Source organism: Aulostomus chinensis, chromosome 3 (assembly GCF_037954235.1).
Source record: "Aulostomus chinensis isolate RoL2024-O1b breed Wild chromosome 3, RoL_Achi_v1.0, whole genome shotgun sequence".
Taxonomy (NCBI): Eukaryota; Metazoa; Chordata; class Actinopteri; order Syngnathiformes; family Aulostomidae; genus Aulostomus; species Aulostomus chinensis.
In genome coordinates this window covers 13510079-13532294 of record NC_141322.1, presented here as the reverse complement: position 1 = coordinate 13532294, position 22216 = coordinate 13510079, and the positions used below count along the sequence as shown (strand labels likewise).

Sequence of the window (22216 nt, the reverse complement as noted above, 5' to 3'; positions counted from 1 at the left end):
ATCCAGAGGGATTTTTTTGTCATGCAGCTGACTTTTACTACATTTTAATCTCTTCTAGTCATCTGTCAAGCCTGGGAAGTGAATGTGTGATTACAGCAGCACTGTGTTCAGCCTGTTTTGAATCTATTTCTCTCTGCCGGCTGGCGGTGGCTTCAGAACTCACGTCCCTGAAGACATTCCTGCTCGGTCACATGGGAAGAAAACCCATATGATGGGAGCTCTCACATATGCTTCGGAGGAATACGTGCTCCACTGAAATTAATTTTCTTCTTTTAAACTTGCGAAATCTTTCAAAGTTATTTATTTTTAAATCCTCAAGTGTCTGACTTTCATTTAACAAGGACCACTGCTCATTTCCCCTGCATTAGGATGGGAAGGAAGCGGGAAATCTTTTATCTGTCCCTGAGCTGACGTGTTCCAACAGGCGAAGCTGCTGCTTTTGAATAATGAGCTGTACACCATTGTGTAATCCAGAGATCAAGTTTCTACAAACATGATGTTAACTCTCCAGCTGTTTGTCCAGTTGTCAGTCACAGTGATTCAAGTCAAATAAATCAATTCATGCTTTGTGTGTTTGCTCTGTCTCCAGGTATCGGGCCGGTCCACATGAACGAGGTGGAGTGCTCTGGATTTGAGAAGTCATTGACTGAGTGTTACTTCAACCGTGACGCTCTGGGCTGCAGCCATAACGAAGACGCAGCAGTCAAGTGTAACGTTCCTGCCATGGGTTTTCAGAATAAAGTGAGTTGCTCTTTCCACAGAGTGAAATAAACAAATATGGGCACTTTGTGAACACATTCTGTCGATCTGTGTTCTCAGCTTCGGTTAGGCGGCGGACGGAACCCGTATGAGGGCCGTGTGGAGGTTCTCACAGAGAGGAACGGCTCTTTGGTGTGGGGCACGGTGTGCAGTAACAGCTGGGGAACCATTGAGGCCATGGTAGTATGCCGACAGCTGGGCTTGGGCTTCGCCAGCCTCGCTTTCCAGGTGAGACAACTGGAGTGACGGTTGCAGTCCCCACCCGACTCCTCTAAATCATACTGGGTTTGCGTCGAGTTCAGGCTCGGACACAAAACTAACACTTAACTAATAAACTATCATGATTTATATGATATTCTAGTTAATCGACATAAAGCAAGAATACGTAGCCTTAGCTCAACAACAGCGCCCTCTGCTGGCAAAAGTGGTAAATACAAGAAACTCTGCGATAGTTCCAAATCCAGAGTATTTGAACATGAGTTAAATAGACTTTTGCTATTGTGACACACACAGAAGTCAGAGTGGTTGAATAATTGTGACAGGGTTGCAAGGGTATGTTTGTGTGAAGGTACAGTAATTCTATCGGAAAAATCACACTTTTTTGGTGTTGCATAATTATGGAAGTGCACCTCTCAACAACAGGCAGTGCACTGGAAACAGGAAATGAAATCTGAAACACTTGAAACTGAGAGACCTACGTCTAAAAAGTCTCCCTTGTATTTCCAAACACAATATTTCGTGAAAAATATGTCTCATTGTTTTTAAAAACCATCAAAACTGGCAGGAATGTTAAATGGTGGTGGGGGTGTGATGGTGTGTGTGTGTGTGTGTGTGTGTGTGCGCACGTGTGCGCGTGCGCACATGTGTATGTCATTAACTTTCTCTCTCTCTCCAACAAGCTGGAGCTTTACCGATCCCTGAGGTAAAACTAAAGATGCTATGGCTTATAAAGACCACCTATAGAGTGGAGACAGAAAGGAGGTCAGGGGTGTTAAACTGGTGACTCAGATGAGTATGTACCTCTCCACGTCTCAGTGACGTTTAGTTCCAAACACGTGTCCCAACCAAGCAGCGTCATGGACACAATTACATTAACATTTTAAAGCAGGGGCCGGTGCTCCAGGTAAAGATCCCCTGTGTTGTTTATATGCTTCTATTTAAAGCCTGAGAGCAGCAGTGTGTGTGTGTGTGTGTGAGAGAGAGAGACATTAAAGAAGAGGTAGCCGGTGATATAGGATTGGAAAGTATGTGTGAATTATGGGGACGTGCTTTTATAACAGCAAGGAGCTCTTTAATAGGGAGCTGTTTACCTTCCTCGCCTGTGTTCCGTCTACTGGAGCAACAAGTAAACATCCCATCACCTGTTAGCGATCACTGCTCGAGCTCTCATCCTGTTGTTAAGCTAAAGATCCTACTTTTCACACTCAGTGTGTGAAATAAAATACCTGGTTTACTGTATGAAAACATTAAATACTGCTTTGTCAAACCACCAAATCAAGGCATCATAGTTCACCAACATGGAGGCATAAAAAATGGAATCAGGCTTCTCTCACTGTCTGAAGTTGAAGTTCTCCTGCAGCCAAACCATCAGATGGAACAAATGACACCAAACTATACTGCTGTCCCTCTCCTCAACCCACATCCATATGAGATCTCTCTCCTCGCTCAGCTCCATTTCTCCCCCATAAATCCTCCGCATCCTCGGAAAGTATGAGTGTTAATGGAGCTCTCCCAGTGGTCTTGAAAAGAGGCTGAATCAGGACTGTGAGGCCAACAGGGCACCTCGCTGTGTGTATATGTATTTGTGTGTGTGTGTGTGTGTGTGTGTGTGTGTGTGTGTGTGTGTGTGTGTGTGTGTGTGTGCGTGCGTGCGTGCGTGTGTCTGTGAGATAGACTGATGAGATTCTGGAGGATAACTGAGATTATATGTTAGAGAATCATACACAAGTGGATGATTATGATAGTGTTTCGACTTGAAGTGAGCGACTAGAGACTAAGCAGCATGAAGGGTGTCAGCTGAGTGACTTCTTGGGTGTCTTTTGTGGTTTTTCTTCAGGAAACGTGGTACTGGCAGGGAGATCCTGCAGCTGATAAAGTGGTGATGAGCGGAGTGAGATGTTCAGGAACTGAGCTGACTCTGGATCAGTGTCTGCATCACGGCAAACACATTAACTGTCCAGGAGGAGGAGGGCGCTTCTCTGCTGGGGTCTCCTGCACCGCAAGTAAGAAGCAGTATCCTGAGTGACATCATTTTGTTGAACTTTTACTGTGTGGTTCGTTTGATGATTTTTATTTTTTTTTTAAATTCACTTTCTCCTCAAGCGGCCCCAGACCTGGTGCTGAATGCCCAGGCTGTGGAGCAGACCAGCTACCTGGAGGACAGACCCATGTACGCGCTGGAGTGCGCCATGGAGGAGAACTGTCTGTCCAGCAGTGCCCACAACGCTTTAGCCAGCGCCTACCGCCGCCTCTTCCGCTTCTCCTCCCAGATCCACAACAATGGCAAGTCTGACTTTAGGCCGGTGGCTTCTCACCAGTCCTGGGTCTGGCACGAGTGCCACAGGTGAGACCTCAGCTAGGACTTCTGGGTAATGATGTATCAACCCTGACCTACACAGAGTTGCTTTTATAGATGTTAAAACTGCGGGGACGTGAAAACAAGGATCATGTTTTAGACTTAGTCTTTGAGGTCTTTTTTATCACAGCATGTATGTTATTGGAAAGCTGCTAATAGAGATAGAGAGTAGAAGAGGATGTTTCACAAATGTGCTTCTCCTTGTGTTTCCTGAGCCAGGCACTTCCACAGCATGGAAGTCTTCACCCACTATGACCTGATGAGTCTCAATGGCTCTAAAGTGGCAGAGGGCCACAAAGCCAGCTTCTGTCTGGAGGACACCTACTGTGAAGACGGTAAATGGTCCTTCTCTCCTCATCATGTCTAATATTTGGGTATTTGGAGTCTGATGATGCTGAGGAACTGGATTTGATGAATAGGTCTGAATCCTAAAAGTGTTCTGGGTGCTGACAGGTATACAGAAGAAGTATGAATGTGCAAACTATGGAGCTCAGGGCATCACCGTTGGCTGCTGGGACACCTACAGACATGACATCGACTGTCAGTGGATCGACATCACAGATGTGCCCCCCGGCGACTACGTCCTCCAGGTAGAACGTCGGCACCCCTGCGTCTGTTTCCACGCCGTCCCCTGATGATAACTGACTTATCAATAGAGAGCAAGTATGACGACATGTTGCTGCCAAATGTCCAACAAAGGATGTTGTGTGCTCTTCCAGATAGTGATAAATCCCAACTACGAGGTTGCAGAATCGGATTACACCAACAACATCTTGAAGTGCCAGTGCCGGTATGATGGACATCGGATATGGACGTACAACTGTCATATAGGTGAGGCCCCCCACCTTGCTTCTCCCCCACCCTGCAGTTATTATTAGTGTTTGTATTTAATATAGGGTTGGTTTTTTTTTAATTCAGAGGGTAGAAAGGTTGATATAAAACTGATATTATCTAATAAGTTAAGATATATAAATGTCCACAATTTGGTTTTTAAATAGTAAGTTACAACAGAAAAACTTCAGATCTTTTGTGAAATTGAATTTTTTTTTTGCAAAGAGCAGACATGGAGCTAATTCAGATGATTTAAACGTGTTCTTGACTTCATTGCCTCTGGTCTTTTAAAGTTTCAGTGAATGAAGCTCACAGTAAAGACATAAGCACATAGTTAGAGTGTATTAGTACCAAATAAAGACATGAATCCGTCATAGAAGTCAGTGACTTTAATACTCATTCATTTCAACGTCAACATCCTGAAGTAGAATGTCACTGTCCTGATACTTGACTGCATTGTACATTTAAACGCTGGTTCTGTAAATGAACTAAATTAAAAACACTGAACAGTTATAATATTTTCACTGGACTTAGCAGCATCTAATGCTGTCATCAATTCTTCTTTTCACTGAAAATACTCAACCCAAGGGAAGAACCCTTTTCAGTTCTTTTACTAAACACGACCTTTCGCGACCGCTCGCTAACTCTACGAGTGAGATTAATATCAAGCGACTAACAACCTCGGTGTAACGTTCACATTTTGAATCCTCAAAGTTTTTCCTTTTAATAACGAGTGCAAAAGAACATGAACACTTTTCCTTGAAGGCAACAACACTACGGTAGTTTTGTGTCATTTAGAGGCGTAAAATAATTTAAGAACGTTTAAAACTCTTGTGCATTCTTTATAAAACAAAAATATATATCTGTTGTTACTCTGCAACAGTATTTCTACAAAAAAAACAACATTTTTTGACAGAATTTTTTATGTTACAAGTAAAAAAAAAAAAACTGAATCTATTTTCTTTTCTTTTTTTTTATCTGCAACTGTTTACTGTTTTACTTCAACTAAATCCTGAGAGGAGTGCTATATTCCATTAAAGAATTTAACATTCGTACAGTTACTTTGACAATAATAACAATACGTCCTAAATCCTGAATTACGTGGACATTAGCCGGAGGAAACAAAAAAACACCTTTGAGAGATGGAACACCCTCAAGAGTTACTTCAGGTTCAGAGCCACATGCAATCAAATCCAAACAAGAAAAATCGTGACTTTAGCGAAAAACTGTTCCAAACTCCACCGTTAACACTGAAGCATCATCTCCTCCCTGAACCTAACTGGGAAGAACTAAACCCACAACAATGACTTTCAAAGGTCAGAGGTCAGGTTCAGGCTGGTGGCGAGTCCGTGTCTTTGTTCAGGACTCATCAGCAGGCAGGTGTTAGTGATGCAGGCCACCAAACTCAGCTGGCCTCCTTACCGCATCCAAGCTAGCTAACGGATGGTGATCGTAGTCCTCGCCAGCAGCGAGCTGTTTGGAGCCCAGCGTCGGTGAAGGACGACCTCTGTAGACAAACAACAGGCTCTTAGATGGTACTTACAGAGCTGAACCACATCTCCACATCCTGCGAAATTAACCTTTTTCACCAGAAAGACTTCCTCTTTCTCCTCACAGGGAGGATGAAAGGTTCAAGGATGTGTGACTGTGACAGCTTTGCTGGGTTATTCACCTGTTAGGGGCCGGACTAAATATCATTACCAAAATATACTGCAATCCCAAAATGATACACTGGTGACAAGCATTCATTCAAACCGGTGTGATAAGCCCTCATTTCTATTTTTCATGAACATTTTGATGTGTATTGTAAGCTTGTGTGTGTCTGTGTGAGACACTGAGCTGAGACTTCATCACAAAACAGTGAATAAATACATGGTAGGCAGTCAAGCTGCGTTATGATACAATCATTGTCAGGTGTAGGGTACCATTGTGCTACTGTGTTGTGAAATACTCGATGGTTCCCACTCCAACAAACACAGTCGCATCCTAACAGGGGAGTTTAGACCGTGCGCCGGTGTTCTCTAATTGGAGGCATGACATCATCGTCTGCATCAAGTGTGACGCAGCCTGATAAGATTTAATCATCAAGGAGCTGCAGCATTTGATTGTCACCCTGTTTATACTGCTCTGTCCTTGGTGTCTCCACAGGTGGCTCACTGAGCTCAGAAACAGAAGACACCTTCCCTGGTCTGCTGACCAACCAGCTCTCACGAAGGTAGACCCAAGACAGACAGCACCGATGGACGGACGATAGGAAAGACGTTTACTAAGATCTCACAACCACTAGAGTACGGCACTGTACTCTCTTGCTCCTTGAAGCAGTGCTGGATTGATGTTGTGGAGCTCAGAGCTCACCTGCTACCAGGGACGAACATGAACCGCTTGCTTTCTACATCTATTAACCACATTCAGCTCCACAGAAGTGCTCTTGTTTCATTAATGCGTCTCTTGCATTTGTTGCTAGTGAAATATAGATTTTGACTTGCTGCTTATTGACAAATGTGTCAGGGACGATCGCGGCCAAGTAACTCTTAACGGATTGATGCCTTCTAAGCCAAAGGTCAAACTAGAAGCCATGAAAACGTCACAATAGCGTTTGTTAGGGGAAATGATGAATATATTTTTGTGCTAAAAATGGTGCTACAACTGTCATTATCTTGCACTATGTGTAAGAAGTGTAAATATGCTTCTGCAGTGTTGGACAAGTAATGGCTATAAGGAGAAAGCAAACAAGGATTTTTACAACTATGTCACATTCTTTATCGAACACAACTCCAGGTAACGAACGCTGGATTGTGGGTATGAGTGCTCCAGTGCTGAACACCGAGGATTTTGTGTCTAGTCAAATATTGAAGTCAGAATTAAGCTGAGTGGAAAAGTCCATTTCTTTGCTTCCACGATCTTGTAATCCAAGTACTTGAGCTCCATTTTTGAGAATGTGTTATTTATTGATGTTTGGTTTCTTGGTCACACCATCAGACAGACATTCTTTTCCATCTTTATGATCTGCAAACCCCCCCCCCCCCCCTGCTTCCTTTCTCTAGAGTTTTGTTAAATTATTACAGTCAGGGACAATTATGACTTTGTGGATGTCCTGTCAAAGCCACAAATGTTTGTGAAAATGCCTCTTTGTTGTTTTGTAAATTAGTTTTTCTATGTGGCGGATTCAAAGACCCTTCATTTTATAAGGGAAACCTAGAACTCGCTGCCAGGCTGTGTACACGGGAGTGAATGTGGAGATGCATTACATTTTCTGTAATAAAGGATGGTGAAAGCAGATCGGAGTTGAGATGATTAAGCTTCACAATGTTGCACGTATGAAATGTTTTCAGGTGGAAACACTGCAGCTGGTAATTCCACATCTACAGGAATGTAAAAACTAGCGCACTGACAGCAAATAGCCATCTTAGGCTGCAGTTCCATGAAATAGCGTGTTACCTTTGGCCGCCTTCATTTTACAGGTGAGGGAGGACAGATTGTTAGCTTTATCAAACAAGGCAAGGAGCAGCAAACAGACTGTTGCTAATATTCTCAGCACATGTTTTGTAACTTCCATACAAACATTTGAACAAAATTAATATGGACTGGGGGTTTTGGTAGCATTAACGTTGAGGGATTAAAGGGTTAGTGAGATGACTTCAGGCTCAACTCAGGATTTTCTGTTCTACGAAGGCGGTTCGCTTTTCAGCAGAACATATCAACGCGGACCTGAAACGCTAGGAGCTAACATACAAGGTCAAAACATGTACAAGCTCTGCCCACTGGCCATTGTCGATATCCAGGTGGCATGAGAAAACACACGGTGTATCCTGAAGAGCCCTGGCTTGTTCTGGAGGTAATTATTTATATTCGCCAGTAACTACATGTGTAGCCAGTGAGACTGATCAGCCTGACTCTCACAGACTGCTTCACTGTGCTCCATCACATTTATGAAGGAAGACACAGCTGCAGCTGAAAGAGGGACACCAATGACAACTGTGCCATCGTTGACGCCGTCCGTAATTTAATGTCAAAAGGAGATTATTGTCAGGTCCTCTCCTCTGATATTAAGTCCGTTAATTGAAGTATTTACAAAGTCAGCTATTTGTTGCCAACTTTCCTTCCTACTTTGGCTGTATGTTGAGCGTGGTTAATGATTGATATTCTCAGATTTATGAGGGCCAACACACACAGACAGATAACCATTCACACTCACAGTCACACCTACGGTCAATTTAGAGTATCAATCAGCCTCGTCCTCTCTTGATGTCTTTGGACTGTGGGAGGAAGCTGGAGCACCAGAGAGAACCCACACAGTTCATGCAGACTCCACACAGAAAGTTCCCCGGAACCTTCTTGCTGTGAGGCGACAGTGCGAACCACTGCACCACCGTGCCGCCCAGGGTTTGGTACATCAACCTCAAAAGTCTCAGTCCTATAGTTTTGGAAATCTGCTCACCTGGATTAGCCAACATTTAGCGCCTCTCCTCAGTATTGCTGCACTCGTCCTCGTCCCTGCAGCCCCAGGGCTCTGGTCACCATCCGCCTGGCAACAGCACAGTCTGTCCTTGGACGTTCCTTCACCGGCTGGATGAACTCTGGAGGTCAGAAACATCCACATCATCCAGGATTAAAACTAAAAATCCTTCACAGAATAAATAACAAGGTAACACAGAATGGTTTGATGATAAGAGGAGGAGGGATTTTTTAAACTTTCGAATTTTATGCCAGACTAATGTTGCCCTTTTGCTTATAATTACCCGTCACTTTTTTGTTACATACACCGGCACGAACAACAATACTATTAAGGTCACAAACCCCAATGAGCGCACTCTCTACAGGAGGGCTACAATTAACAATAATTTTCTAATTTACAAAGCCGTCTGCAAAAACAAGTTATAAAGTGCTTTCCAGACGAGACAGCAGGAAAAAAAATCAAGAACATGATGGAAACGACAACAATGGTATCCTACCTGCCCGTCTGATGGCCTTTCCTTTAGATTTTTTACTCCCATCAGCCAGTGCACGAGTCTTCAGCAGCGGGTGACAGATGGAGAGGGCCTGCAGCGCTGCATCAAAGCAAAGAGCAGTATGTTACTATGTTTTCATGGATTTCCATTCAGATCCACAACCGCTTTCCCCTGTACAACAGTACTGTACCCGCTGACTCGCTGGAGAAAACACCCAGGGCGTGTGTGTTGTCCACCCACTTGATCTTCATTCCACCGTTGCTGAGAAAAACAGGAAGGCACATTTTATTTAATACATCTGCAAGATTATTTTCATGGCTGGAGAAGTTGATGTTGAATATCGCTGGTTAAAGATGGAGTCAACTAATAAAAATGGACAATTAAGAGCAAATGTTTACCTACCTGTGCTCTGAGAAAGCATCCAAGAGGTCTTCTGTCTTTAACATGGGCGAGAAGCCATAGATCTCAATCACATGCCGAAACTCATCTGGGTTGACACACACGTTCTCATAAATGGAGAAGTCGTTGTGTACGTGTTCTATGGAAACAGTCACGGCCTCTTTCAGATGTGTCTTGATCTGCCCACAAAAAATCAAAACAAAACAAAACATTATAGGTTAAAAATTACGGGTTGTGACATCATTAAAACATGAGATATTGAACTACAAACACCCTGATAGAGCAGCGACTAAATACTCTCACTAGGAATCTTTTTTGTTGGATCATACCATCAGACTGAGTGGGGTCTTACTTCTTCAGCTAAATCATCATCAGAGTCTGTGCTTGTGTCTTCTGTCGCAGAACTACATGGCACACTAGCCAGGTCGTCCTCCTCGTTCACATCCTCATCCAGCGTTATGTTGCTGAAAGAGGAAATGGTGCGCTCCCAGACGAGAGACTCATCTTCGTGTAGCCTCAACACCAAATGTTGCTCCTCTTCCGCTGGATGACAAACAGAACCGTCTACAACCTGGCTGGGATCATTGTCCCCTACATCACGAGGTGATTCCTGTTTGAGTGAGGGTGACAACGTAGTTACAGAACCACAGTCAGAGGAGTCGCTAACACCCCCGCTAGCTGGTCTGGCCAACTCTTGGTCTCCAGAGGGTTCTTGTGACTTCTGTAGGTGGAGTCTCTCCCTAGCAGCTCTCGGCATGTAAAGGGCTTTGTCCGGTCTTTTTGGTCCCCTGCTTCGTGACGACACAGACGATTTAGGCTTGACCTTTCCCTCCAGTTCTTTACTCCTTAGGGGCTCCTCATTCACGCTGGTGTTCGTCTCAAAGTCACTGTCATTCTGTACCTCACCCCTACAAAAACAACACATATAAACATGACAAACCTGTCATCCCACCAGGGTGACCATGCTTCCATCCAATGAGGGGTAAATCTTTACATCTCTAACATTATAACACCAACACAGGGACACATGATTTTGAGAGAAAAAACAAAAAACAAAACAACTATCAAATTACAATTAAATTGACTGATACTGTAACTGAGTTATGATTTGTGACAGGGATTTTTTTGTGTTTTCATTGAAAAAAAACATTAAAATGATAATGGTGGGATAAGCGAAGCCATCCGTATGAAACCAAGATTTTTTCTTAAGCCTGTAGAATGTGATGTGTAGGCAAGAAATCTCTGCAGCACCACAATATTTAATTTAGAATGGTATTCTCACAGGAGACTGGCCTCCACCACATATCCCTTCAGGAGAGATTCAGAAAGATGAAGACTAGATCCAATAAAGCTGTTCGGGTGGCTTGTAGTGTCCCAACACCAAACTCCCTGTATTCATTTTTCATTTAATTTGCCATCATCCTGACTACCACAAAGTAAAGTGCATAACAAGCTGAGGTCTGTGCCAAATGATCTATTTCTCCCTCTCTTTTTTATATTTAAGATGAAAAGCCCAGAGGGATGAAATTGACTGATACTGCATGACACTGCTTTGTTCTTTGTTCCACACCTGAGTTCAGAAGGGCAAACAACCACCCTTCGACACCAGCTCTCCCCTACTGAGAAGGTAGTGAGCTCTGGCAGGTCCTCGGTGATCCTGTGGATCAGGTATCGCAGTCTGCTCGGTAGAGGGGGGAACAGGAGCACACTGGACAGGGACACAAAGATCATGACAACAGAGATGGAGGGTCAGAAGGTTGAGTACAAGCAAGGTCGTTGGTAATGACATAAAACTGGTGTTGAAACACCACATACATGCCGATGAAAGTCATTCAAACAGACAGTCCTTGGTAGTTCACTGTTATTCCTTTGACAGAGATTGTGCAAAGTACTGAATGTTTAGTATTTACTCACGGGGCGTAATAAAGAGTTCTGGTATTTTTAGGTTAGGGTAATGTATCAATATTGTGATATCAGACTAGATAAGATTTTGGACAACGATATATTGAGATATAGCACAACTTTTGTCTTTTTCTGATTTTAAAAGCTGAACTAATCCCATTAAAAGAGACATAATACCCTCAATTTACCACGTGGTTTCAAGCATTCTAATAATAACCTCTACCCACTTTACTTTTTATTGTCAAAAATTTGATCATGTTAAAAAAAAGAGCCAATTTTCATCTCTACATCAGTACCACAATATCGAGGTATTAGGTAAATACAACCCGATTCTTGTCCACATCACCCAACCCAAACACATCTGTTAACACATGAGCTCCTCAGTACCTAAATGTTCTGCTGCACACATTCTTATCTGCATTTCCTATGCTAATTGTTTCATATCGTGTTATTTCATGTGTTACTTCAAGATGAGGGTCAATTATCTACATCCAATTACAACAACTTTCACACGAAGACAGTACAAATAATGTTGTTGCTGTTCTGACCTTTTGCGATGTCTCCTCTGTTGGTATGCTTCCAGCTCATCCGTGACATGATGCACAAATTCATTTTCTTGTTTTGGAAGATAAATACCATCGAAACAAGGGAACGCCAGGGTGAAAACAGAAGTAAACTTACAACCAGCGACCAAAATCACTCCAGCGGGTAAATGAGCCACATTTATTCAGGGTGACTAGCTACACTAAAGGTAAGCTAGCAACTACTTTAGCTTTAGTTTAGCCAAAGAAACAATTGAAATATCAACTAAATCAAAATATGAATTACTTTACCGACCCTGAATTTAAAATCCTTACACAAAGCTAGCTGACTTCGGGTAAATGTATAACTGTTACAGTAATGTCAGGCTAGACGATTTTTATGTACGTCTCCAACAGTACTACGGGTGCTGGAAGGGATCAAAATTTAGTAAACTATGCGCGTCTGTACTAAAGGCATAGTTTGAGTGGGACTATTGTGAAATATACAAATATTCGTAATCTCTTGATCGATACAGTTTTCTTTTAAAAAGGTCATGTCTTAAAGACAGCCTTAAAAAAAATATTCATTTGTAAAATTCCCCACAGTCCACACCAAATCAATAATTTTATAGTCAACATTACCCTTAAATTTTAATAAAAGTACTACATATGAGAGTTAACACAAGTCTCTTACATCACATGTACAACACAAATTCCCAAAGCAGAGGATCCTACAGATATAATGCTCCACGGTTCTTAATTTCTATTGTGAAAATAGATTTTTTTGTTTGTGAAGGCGATAACGTAGGTTAAAATTTCTATGCTTTCGTCACTCTATATGCTTTTGTGCATTTAAGAAAATTATTCTTTTCCTTGGGGATCGAAACCAGCCCTTGGTTGCCCCTGTTGGCGTATATATTTCTCTGAACTGCATTCAATTGACTTTCTCATTTATTGTATCACAAATGTCTACAATAAACTGCTATTATTATACTACATTAAAATGTATGCGGTCAGGTCCAGTATCAACAGAAGTCTAATCATTCACATTATGCAGAACATCAGTAAATACGGAACTGTCCATGTTAACAGTGGAATTTTAAAAGTTTTCAACACAAACGATTGAGGTTCATACGACCTATTTTAAATCTCCTGTTGCAGTTCATTACATTTGAATTATTTAGTCCGCAACACTTTTTTGTTGCATGCAATAGTGCATACGTAGAAGCGGGCTCATCATTGTAACTGTGACACTTGGGGTTTCCTGGGGTATTGTTGTCACACGTGGTTTCTGATGGTGCACAAATGGCCTCAATAACCGGATTAATACGAGTGCAGGTGCTTTCTTTCTTGCATTTCCTGCAGAGGCAGAAAGATATCCAGTGTGATTTGCTCAGAAATCTGCACATCATCCACACCTATAACAAACTGTACTGTAAATGTTAAGTTTGTACTATTCAAAAGCTCATGATTATTAAATGCTTGCCTTTAAAAAAAATTGAAAATGTGGATTTTGGAGTCACCTGCCGCCACGACACTGGCAACAGCTCAGTCTACTCTGAGTTACATAAGGTCAAACACAGTGAGCAAATTTCCAGGATAAAGACCGTTTTATTTCGATAAACTGAACAATATTTGTAAGAAAAGAAGACTGTCTGCAGTAAACACCAACTACAGCAATCATCTGTGGAGTGTTTAAGGTTTCTGTGGTGTTTGGTGACAATTCCAGAGGGACATTCACAATATCGACAAGTGACATTCGTGCACAGATAAGAAAAACACTTGCCTATAAAAACAAAAGAAGCTACGATGAGCATGTTTACACTGTGAAGAAGTACCTGGCACAGGCTTGACTGTCAACAGATGATGAAAACAAGTCTGTGACAAGTGTTACAAATTACATAACTTTATATTATATGCCAAACAACAAAAGTTACTTATGATTTCCATGTTTAGAAGTGGCATTTTACACAATGGCACTATTAATAAAGATGGTATTGGGCAACTTATACATCACCTCATGTATAAAAAAAAGACAAAACACATTTACAAACATATATGGATAGGCAGACAGTGAGCATGTATAAATAACAGTAAAAAGGATGTGAATACAACTATATACATCCATTCAGGTGAAGCGGATGTCTGAGTATGTGTTGCCACATGAAGAGTTTCTAATCAGCGTACAGGAGAAAGAGAAATGAAAGATCACTCTCTTAGGAGTGAGAAAAAGTTTAACGTAACACCAGTGAGGTTGTCAGCATTCTTGGCTAGATGGTATGAAATATCCTCGAGAGATTTAAAGTTGTAGTGATCATAGAATAACAACTGATCTGAGATGAATTTTTAGAATATCTGACAAATGCCTGACATTTTGAGCAACTACCATCCCCAAATACAGTTCTTTATTACAAGAAACAACTACTGTAGCTGATGTCAGCCAAAAAACAAACAAAAAAAAAGCAAAACATACCCATAAACACAATTATTTATCTTCCAGAGCCAATACTTCTGTCTTCAAAGATGGTAATTTCAACCTAAAGGATCACAGGTTAAGGAAAATGTTGTTATATAACCCGTGCTGTTGCGGCTAAAATGTCTATATCTGGGATTTTGAAGAGCAGCGATCACACCAGAATGGAGGTGACGACATGAAAGTTTGAGACAGCGTTAAAAGAGCTGCAGTTCAGCAGCCAATCGGCTGCCCAGCTTGCAAACTGACATAAGCAGTGGATCGCATTTGTATACAGAGCTGACCCCTTAAGGCACTTTTCAACACAGTCACACACACATTCATACACTGTTGGCAGAGGGGGCTATGCAAGGTGCTAATGCGCCAACACATTTGCACTCATTGATGCACAGATGCTGACGGCATCTGGAGCATTAACTGGTTCAGTCTCTGGCTCAAGGACACTTAAATGAACGGCGACTGAGCCCAGGAAATATTTCCATATAAGCACATGGAATCTGACTGACTAAAAATTGATTTATGATTTGATTTGCTGTACCGAAATAAGGCATGCAGCTCCTTGAGCACACATTGAACGAGGGAGACTAAAATATATAATAATAGAAAAAATTCAAAGGGAATCATATTAATCATCATAGCAACTAAACTAAAAAAGACAAAATGTTGACCTTCACTAGCCAATGAATGAGCCTTACCCCATCTATCCATTATCAGCATCTATGGCAAATATGGCTGAAACTGACTGTTTTAAACATTGACTGATCTGCCAATTATCGTCTCAATTAATTGAAAATTGGTTACCCTAAAAACTGTCAAGAACATTTGAAAAACACTGATTATTACTTCCCAGAACCCAAAAGGGACTCAGTCAAATTGTTTGTTTTGTTATCCAATCATTCGGAACCAAAAGACTTCTAACAGTATGGCATCATTGTAAAGCGGCAGTTACCTAAATTGAAGACTCTGGAATCAGTAAATGTTTGACATTTTTGCCTTGAAAAAGAAAAGAAAACAAAAGAGAAAAAAAGGAGACAAATAACTGGTTATCAAAATAGTTGGAAACAAGTTTGGTTTCGACCAGGACAGGTTACCAGTCCATCACAGGCCCGACATGAAGAGACTGACAACCATTAACATCTCCAGGCAATTGAGAGTCTCCTGAGAACCCATACAGGCATGGAGAACACAGAAAGGTCCTCGCTAGCAAGTTCAACCCAGAGCCTTCTAACTGGGAGGTGACAGTGCTAACCACTGCACACAAGTACCTGAAAAAACCTCACGTGCTGCTACATACAGGTAGACAAGAACATCGGCTGAAGCTTTTTATAACTCTACTTGTTTGCCAAGTGAAGGATACGACTCTGAGACCTCGCTCTATGGGGTCTGTCAGCAGCAATCCCCTGGGAGCATATATCTTCTCATTTTGGTCCTTAATGTATTTGGCTATTTTCTTTAACACCTGCACACAGAGAGTCAGAATAGCATCCAAATGATGTGAGGAAATATTTTAAAATACAAAAAACTGAGTTTAATCAACAAATACAACCGTTTACCTTTTCATAGTATGTCTCCATACAGAGGAATATGGTATAGGCAGTGAGGCAGGCCAGGCAGCCCTCCAGGCAGGACTTCCCCCCAAGTTTCTCTGCCTCTGCATACAGGTTGTTTAGAGTCTGGATGGTCTCCTCAAACTGCTGCTTGTCCAGCTAAAATCGTACACATTTTAAACATAAATAAAATGCTCAAACATTCATTCGACAGCTTTTACATACAACTCTATATACCCTTGATTCAAGTTCAGCAGGAAACTTGGTCTGGAACTTGCAGATGGTTCCTGATCTGTAGTCTCTCTGGATAAACACCTTAGAGGAGACAGCTGGCTGCTGGAGGTCCTGTAAGCTGTGGGTCTAGAAGAGGAATCAATGATTAATATGAGTAGTAACGCTATCTTCCAGAAAGGCAGGGCGGTAGCATCAACTACACAGCTGGCTAACTCTTCAGACCTAGCTGAAGTGAGTTTATCAGTCAGGCACACGTCTAGAGGTATCTCACAAAAACTATACTAAATTTAACATACAACACTGACAAACTACTATCAAGATAGCAACCACAACAATTATACCAGCTGAAAAAATACCTGTACAACCCGTTCACACTGGCTACAGTAAATCGTTGTGAAATAACCAACATAATTCGAATCTTATGTGGATTTGCTAATAACACGTTAGCTAAAAATGCTACTCGTCTATCCAGCGAGAAAGGAAGTAAATTTGGGGGTTTGACAATACTCCAAAAATTTGTAACTTAACTACGTCTTTGAAGGGTACACCCAAAAATATTAACTCACGATTAAAAGGATAAAATAACGAACCTCAGCCATCATGGAGGTGTCCACCTCGGCTGCTGCGTCTCTTCACCCTCCGAGGCTATCCGTCACTTCCGGTGAGGTTTACAGAATAAGAGCCTAAAGAACAGACGTGCTGAATAAAATGTTCTACTAATAAATGGACCAATCGGGAAATGCAGGCTTCCGCCAAGGTCAATGTTAGCCACTGTTGTGAAAATTCATGACTAATTACAAAGATCCGTCATTTCGAGAAAACAAACAAAATTAACATACACTTGTATCCGTGTTTGGGCACAAAAACACCAGCTTGGGCCTCATGAACAAGTACTCATCACATGGAGCTTACCAGGCGGTAGGACTCCAGCAAGGTGTCAAAGATTAGATTCTCTGTTAAGTCTGGTGAGACCAGCCTGACAGAAGAAAAGCAATTAAATCAGTAGACTCATATGCCTTTGTCCTTCAGCACTGCTTGGTGAAACTTGAGATGTTCAGAGCCCCTATTGTAGATCAGAAATCCCTTCACCCATGAGTATTTCCACACAATGGTAACATTTAATAGCAGGTGTAATGTCTTAAGACTTCCACATCACTGCACAAGAGCTCAAGGATGGTGACTGTTCTGTAGCACAGTGAAATAACCCTTTGGATTTTTTTTTTTTTATAAACTTCCCCAGTTTGAAATAGTCCCAAGTTACCAGTACAAGATCAGGTAACCTTCAAATCTCTGAACCACTGCTTCTTTTAACTTGTATTGACTACTGAAAGGTGAACACACAAACTTAATGAACAGGACATGAATTCCAGACAGAACTGTTGATATTTTTTATTAAAGTCATGATCTTGCATGTACTGTAGTTTTTGCCGATTAGTCAAACAGACCAAAGCCCATGTCATCATCTGATTCCTCAGACTCCTCCTTAACCTCCTCCTTAGCAGCAGCTGGGGCAGCTGCAGTCTCAGCAGCTGCTGCTGGTGCTGCCACAGCAGCAAAAGCAGACGGGTCAGCCAGGAAAGCTTTAACCTGTTGCCACAAGAGAACATAGCATTAGTTTCTCATCGAAAACTAACTGGAAACAATCACAAGTGTATATACCATATTGTAATATTGTAGGAGTTGTAGGAGAACTCAGGACCCTGGTGGGCGACAGGCCACACTGAAACTCAGGTGTAAACATACCTTGTCTGCCAGGGGGAAGGAGTAGTCTGTCTCCACGGCGACAGCCAGGACCCTCTTGTAGCCGTTGATGACGGAATGGGGCACAGATGCCAGAGTAGGGTAGCCGATCTCAAGACACACACTAGCGATGTTCCTCACACCCTAAAGACATGATGCACAAAGTGAACAGGTCGAGTTCAAGTCAAGATCCTCCCTGTTCTAGTTGGAATGATGGCTCTTCAGACCAGTATTTGATCTCACCTCCAGGAACCTGGTGTGCAGAGAAGCCTCTGTGATGTCGAGCACCTCGGGACTGTAAACGCTGCCGTTATCATACACCTGCTGGATGATGAGTCCGAAGGAGAAGGGCGAGATGTTCAGCATGTTGAGCAGCGTGGCCTCGCTGGCACCAACCTTGTCACCAGTCTTGATCAGATTGACGTCACTCTAGAGACAAATACCGGTTAGTTGCTGATACCTTCATCCTTTGCTGAAACATTTGGCCAAACAAGACAATTACAGCACTTTAATGAAGTATTTCCTCTCAGCGTTCATCAAAACTCACTAAGATTTCAATGGTCCCCCTGGAGATCTTGGTGGTGATGCCCAAAGCCTGGAAGAAAGAGGTCTTCTCAGGACCCAGACCAGTGTTCTGGGCCGGCACCGTCACATCACAGGGGGCAATGGCTCCAGCACGGGCAGCTGCAGGCACCTGGAGTATTGAAGAGCAACAGGTGAGTGAAGTGTTTTGCTAGGGCTATCCTATGCCTACAATAGTGGAGGGCACCTGTTTCAATGTTACACTCAAAAATTTGTCTGAAACCTTGCGTCCCTGGCTATCAGGGGATTTAGACAGACAGGGATAGCTGGGAAACAGGTTATTTTTTGCAGGGGGAACGACAGTACAGCACCAAGCAAGCTGCACTGTAACAGTCCTGCATGTATGGGATGTGGCACAACCCTGATATTGACAAATTATAGGTTAAAAGCATTTCTGGGTTCCTGTCACCACAAGAGATGCAGTCTGTTCTAAGTGGCCCTTCAGTTTCTCAGGCTCACCTTGTTGGCCAGCAGCATGTCCCTGACCTCTGTCAGATCCTCCTTGGTGAAGACAAAACCCACATTTCCTTTAATGTGGGGCAGGAGCCTGTTAAACGACAAAGTTTGTTAAAAATTTATAGAGGTAGTCTGTCTACAATGTTGGACTAATGCTTCATGTCTGAAACCTTGCGTCCCTGGCTATCGGGGGATGTAGACAGACAGGGATAGCTGGGAAACAGGTTACTGTTTGCAGGGGGAACGACAACGCAGCACTGAACACGCTGAGCTGTAACTATCCTGCACAATGCAAACAAAAAGCAAATAATGGCCGTACACTCACTTCTCCAGGGCAGGATTGTTCTCCAGGTGGCCACGGATAGCTTTACGCATCATGGTGTTTTTGCCCATCAGCACCACAGCCTTGCCACGCAGAGAGAAACGGATGGTCTGCATCTGCTTGGAGCCCACGTTGTCTGCACCCACGATGAAGCATTTTGGGTAGTCATCCAGAAGTTGCTACAGACACAACACATGTAAGGTCTCCAATAAGCCCATTAGCACATGCACAAAGAGTTAAAGAATTATAATTCAGAGACTTACGATGATTTTCATAAAATAGTTGGACTTCCACGTAGCCCTGTCTTCCCTGGGCATCTTTGCAGTGCTACCAAGGATCGCTTAGGGAGCTGGTTTAAAGACAAGGTTGTTCCTACACACAAAAATGAAACAAATTTGGTTTCTATGACATAGTCCCGGGATTCTGTCGGCAAATCACAGTATTAAAAATGCCAAGTTTTGACATCATTAACATGTGGTCAGCTGCTACCTCTAGCTAACATTAGCGGGACGATTGGCTAGCGGTGGTTTCACAGGCCTCACTTTTGTTCGGGGGAAAAAAAACCAAATTCCCAGAACAGCAGAGACATATTCTTGGAAGGCACACGCTCACCAACACAAAACAACATAAAATAAGGCTTATTTATCCCTCAGCTTACTTTTTCCATTAGCTTACCAAAGCGCCAAACGGACTGGCTTACCTCGCGTTAGGGTCGCGTGAAAGAAAGAGGAAGTGACATGGATCAGAGGCGTATTTATATCAAGTACGTGGCCAATCACAACAGAGTTAGTGGCGTCATGTTTAATACGATTGGATGATAACCGTGCCAATCACTTACTTGACAAAAAGGCAAAATGCCACGATTTGTGTTTCACAGACTTGGGCTCAATTTCATGTAACAAACGCGGAGGTTTTTACCCTTGTTCGTTAACGAACCGTAAATTCGCTAAAATAATGCCGACGTTTGCTTACTAAGGCTTACTAGCATATCCGCTGGGAGAGGAAAAAAATGGCATTCCTGCCCCCACAACTTCCGTCAGAAGTCTGGACCCACGTTTTTGGGCATCTGTCTACAGCCGATAAATTTAGCGTCCGGGCGTCTTGTAAGTACTTTAAGAAACTTGTGGACCACCCATCTCTCTGGAAAGACTGGTCGGTGATTCTGGATTTTAGAAATGGCTCTTACAACAGTCTGTTCTGGGCCAGTCTGCGCCGTAGAAAGGTCCGCAGTGTGGAGGTGAGGCGAACCAAACCTAAAAACTGGAAACAGCTTGCTCTGTCACTTCCGACTTTAACCACGGTGGTCATTGATCAAAGCTCTCAGGACAGTGTGGACTGTTTAAGAACATTCCCGAATTTGAAGCGTCTGGCCTTAAGACACAGTTGCACCTCTCTTCTTCTAGACGCAGCCAAAGTGCATGAACCCCAGCAGCTTACTCACCTCTGCATCTGTGACGTCAAGTTTCCCTCCACATCCATGGATTCTTTACTTTCTGCTGTCTCCCAATTCACAAATCTCACATCTCTGCTTTGTCACCACATGGGAATCTCTGAGGAGTGTGGTTGGATGATCCAATCCATACTAACCTGCCTGCCTAGGCTGAAACACCTGTCACTGTCCACCGTGGCTTCACTGTATGCTCCACACAGTCGCCACCAGCCAGGTCCAATAGGGGCAGCACCAGGTGTTCCAGCTCTGTCCAGTTTAGAACTCATTGATTATGAGGATGGCTTGTTACCAGAGGATGTGATGAAGCTGGTACCCCACCTGCACACACTCGCTGTCTTCTATAAACACTCACATCAGCAGCTGGCAGAGTTACGGTGTGACCTGAGAGCCTGGCTGAGTGACCTCACTGGACTGTCAACCCTGGTCATTGTCAAGGGCCCGCCTGTTCAGGAATACGTCTGCTCTCTTCCAGCCACGGTGACCAAGCTTGTACTCTGTGTTGTGGGAATATCCTCAGAGGACCTGGCAGCCGTGGCCGCGCAGCTGCCGAATCTCCTGCACCTCCACATTGACCCCTGGCCCTCACATTTGGGAGCACTCACTGCTAAAATTCCGCAACTATTTCCACAGCTCAGAAGTCTCAACCTTCGGCATGAACATGTACCTGAGAAAGATTTCTTGTGCCTTCACAAGATGAAGGAGCTGAAGTCCTTGGAGGTTCTTGATAACCGGCCAAGACTCTCTGAGCTCACCAGCAAGCTCCGAACTCTCACAAACTACAGACTTAGTGTCAAGACCTCTCCTGGTCAAAGAGACCTACTGGCTTGTTCATGTGTGTGTCAGGTGTATTGAGCCACTTGAGAGGAAATCATTGTAGGCAAATCAGGTGTTTCAACATTGGAGCTCAAATATGCATGTTCTTTAAACTGATTCATTGATAAAATCACAAATTCACAAGTTTGATTTTGGTTTCAGATTGATTTGCGTGTCGTCTTGTTTTAGTTTTGAACCTGAGGGTCAAGACGAGGCAAGGGCAACGTCCTTACCTTGCTCACGTGGGATCAAGAGGGAGAGAGACAGAATACCATCACCCTCTGTTCAGAGCTGACCTTGATGGAAAAAAAAACATTCTTTCAAAAAAAAAAAATCTCCCAAAATTAAAAAAAACACACAAATTGAAATATTTTCAAAATACCAAAGGTTAGTCTGAAATTCTTGGTGGGAATCTAGAATGTGTCAACTGTTATAATCAATAATCAAAATTGATATTTTAGCATCAATCAGCTGAGAAATGGTAGAAACAAAGAAGTTAAAACCTTCACTGTACAATAATGTGATAGAAATCAAGATGTTATTCTGCATTGCAATGAGATTAAAACGTCTGGTATTTTTAAAGGTGCAAATTACCATGAGGATATGAGCATCTGTATTTTGGCCTCACACACACACACACACACACACACACACACAGATTTT

The 22216-nt window shown here is 42.7% G+C and overlaps 5 protein-coding genes and 2 non-coding genes across 7 annotated transcripts in view; 2 read left to right on the top strand and 5 right to left on the bottom strand.

Annotated features, from left to right (window-relative positions):
• loxl2a (lysyl oxidase-like 2a) overlaps positions 1 to 7436 on the top strand; it is a 29730-nt gene extending 22294 nt beyond the window's left edge. The window contains exons 7-14 of the mRNA XM_086198802.1: positions 590 to 741; positions 820 to 987; positions 2816 to 2981; positions 3082 to 3322; positions 3554 to 3669; positions 3788 to 3924; positions 4054 to 4165; positions 6314 to 7436. Of these exons, the coding sequence (XP_086054928.1) occupies positions 590 to 741; positions 820 to 987; positions 2816 to 2981; positions 3082 to 3322; positions 3554 to 3669; positions 3788 to 3924; positions 4054 to 4165; positions 6314 to 6384 (1163 nt within the window). The 3' untranslated portion in view covers positions 6385 to 7436. The remainder of the gene's footprint in view (positions 1 to 589; positions 742 to 819; positions 988 to 2815; positions 2982 to 3081; positions 3323 to 3553; positions 3670 to 3787; positions 3925 to 4053; positions 4166 to 6313) is intronic.
• r3hcc1 (R3H domain and coiled-coil containing 1) lies at positions 4549 to 12473 on the bottom strand. Its single transcript, XM_086198808.1, has 8 exons — positions 11964 to 12473; positions 11084 to 11221; positions 9866 to 10421; positions 9517 to 9692; positions 9305 to 9375; positions 9118 to 9213; positions 8604 to 8742; positions 4549 to 5672 (listed from the first exon to the last, which is right to left on the bottom strand). Exons 3-7 carry the CDS (start codon positions 10268 to 10270, stop codon positions 8633 to 8635), a joined length of 858 nt encoding a protein of 285 aa, XP_086054934.1. The 5' UTR covers positions 10271 to 10421; positions 11084 to 11221; positions 11964 to 12473; the 3' UTR covers positions 4549 to 5672; positions 8604 to 8632.
• A 1037-nt stretch (positions 12474 to 13510) lies between these two features.
• LOC147267760 (golgin subfamily A member 7-like) lies at positions 13511 to 16929 on the bottom strand. The gene is made up of 5 exons (XM_086198809.1): positions 16781 to 16929; positions 16194 to 16316; positions 15963 to 16115; positions 15767 to 15868; positions 13511 to 14473 (listed from the first exon to the last, which is right to left on the bottom strand). The coding sequence occupies exons 1-5, from the start codon at positions 16790 to 16792 to the stop codon at positions 14426 to 14428; spliced, it is 438 nt and encodes a 145-aa protein (XP_086054935.1). The 5' UTR covers positions 16793 to 16929; the 3' UTR covers positions 13511 to 14425.
• Positions 16930 to 17554: 625 nt separating this feature from the next.
• Positions 17555 to 20048, bottom strand: rplp0 (ribosomal protein, large, P0). The gene is made up of 8 exons (XM_086198807.1): positions 19991 to 20048; positions 19554 to 19662; positions 19294 to 19469; positions 18972 to 19059; positions 18478 to 18624; positions 18174 to 18359; positions 17934 to 18074; positions 17555 to 17777 (listed from the first exon to the last, which is right to left on the bottom strand). Exons 2-8 carry the CDS (start codon positions 19605 to 19607, stop codon positions 17622 to 17624), a joined length of 948 nt encoding a protein of 315 aa, XP_086054933.1. The 5' UTR covers positions 19608 to 19662; positions 19991 to 20048; the 3' UTR covers positions 17555 to 17621.
• On the bottom strand, positions 18725 to 18853 carry LOC147267759 (small nucleolar RNA SNORA63). The gene has a single exon (XR_015112344.1). It is a non-coding gene; the product is annotated as a small nucleolar RNA SNORA63 (small nucleolar RNA).
• On the bottom strand, positions 19128 to 19256 carry LOC147267758 (small nucleolar RNA SNORA63). Its single transcript, XR_015112345.1, has one exon. It is a non-coding gene; the product is annotated as a small nucleolar RNA SNORA63 (small nucleolar RNA).
• Positions 20049 to 20138: 90 nt separating the features above from the next.
• LOC147267756 (uncharacterized) lies at positions 20139 to 22190 on the top strand. The gene is made up of 2 exons (XM_086198803.1): positions 20139 to 20393; positions 20694 to 22190. The coding sequence occupies exons 1-2, from the start codon at positions 20300 to 20302 to the stop codon at positions 21590 to 21592; spliced, it is 993 nt and encodes a 330-aa protein (XP_086054929.1). The 5' UTR covers positions 20139 to 20299; the 3' UTR covers positions 21593 to 22190.
• Positions 22191 to 22216: the final 26 nt, after the last annotated feature.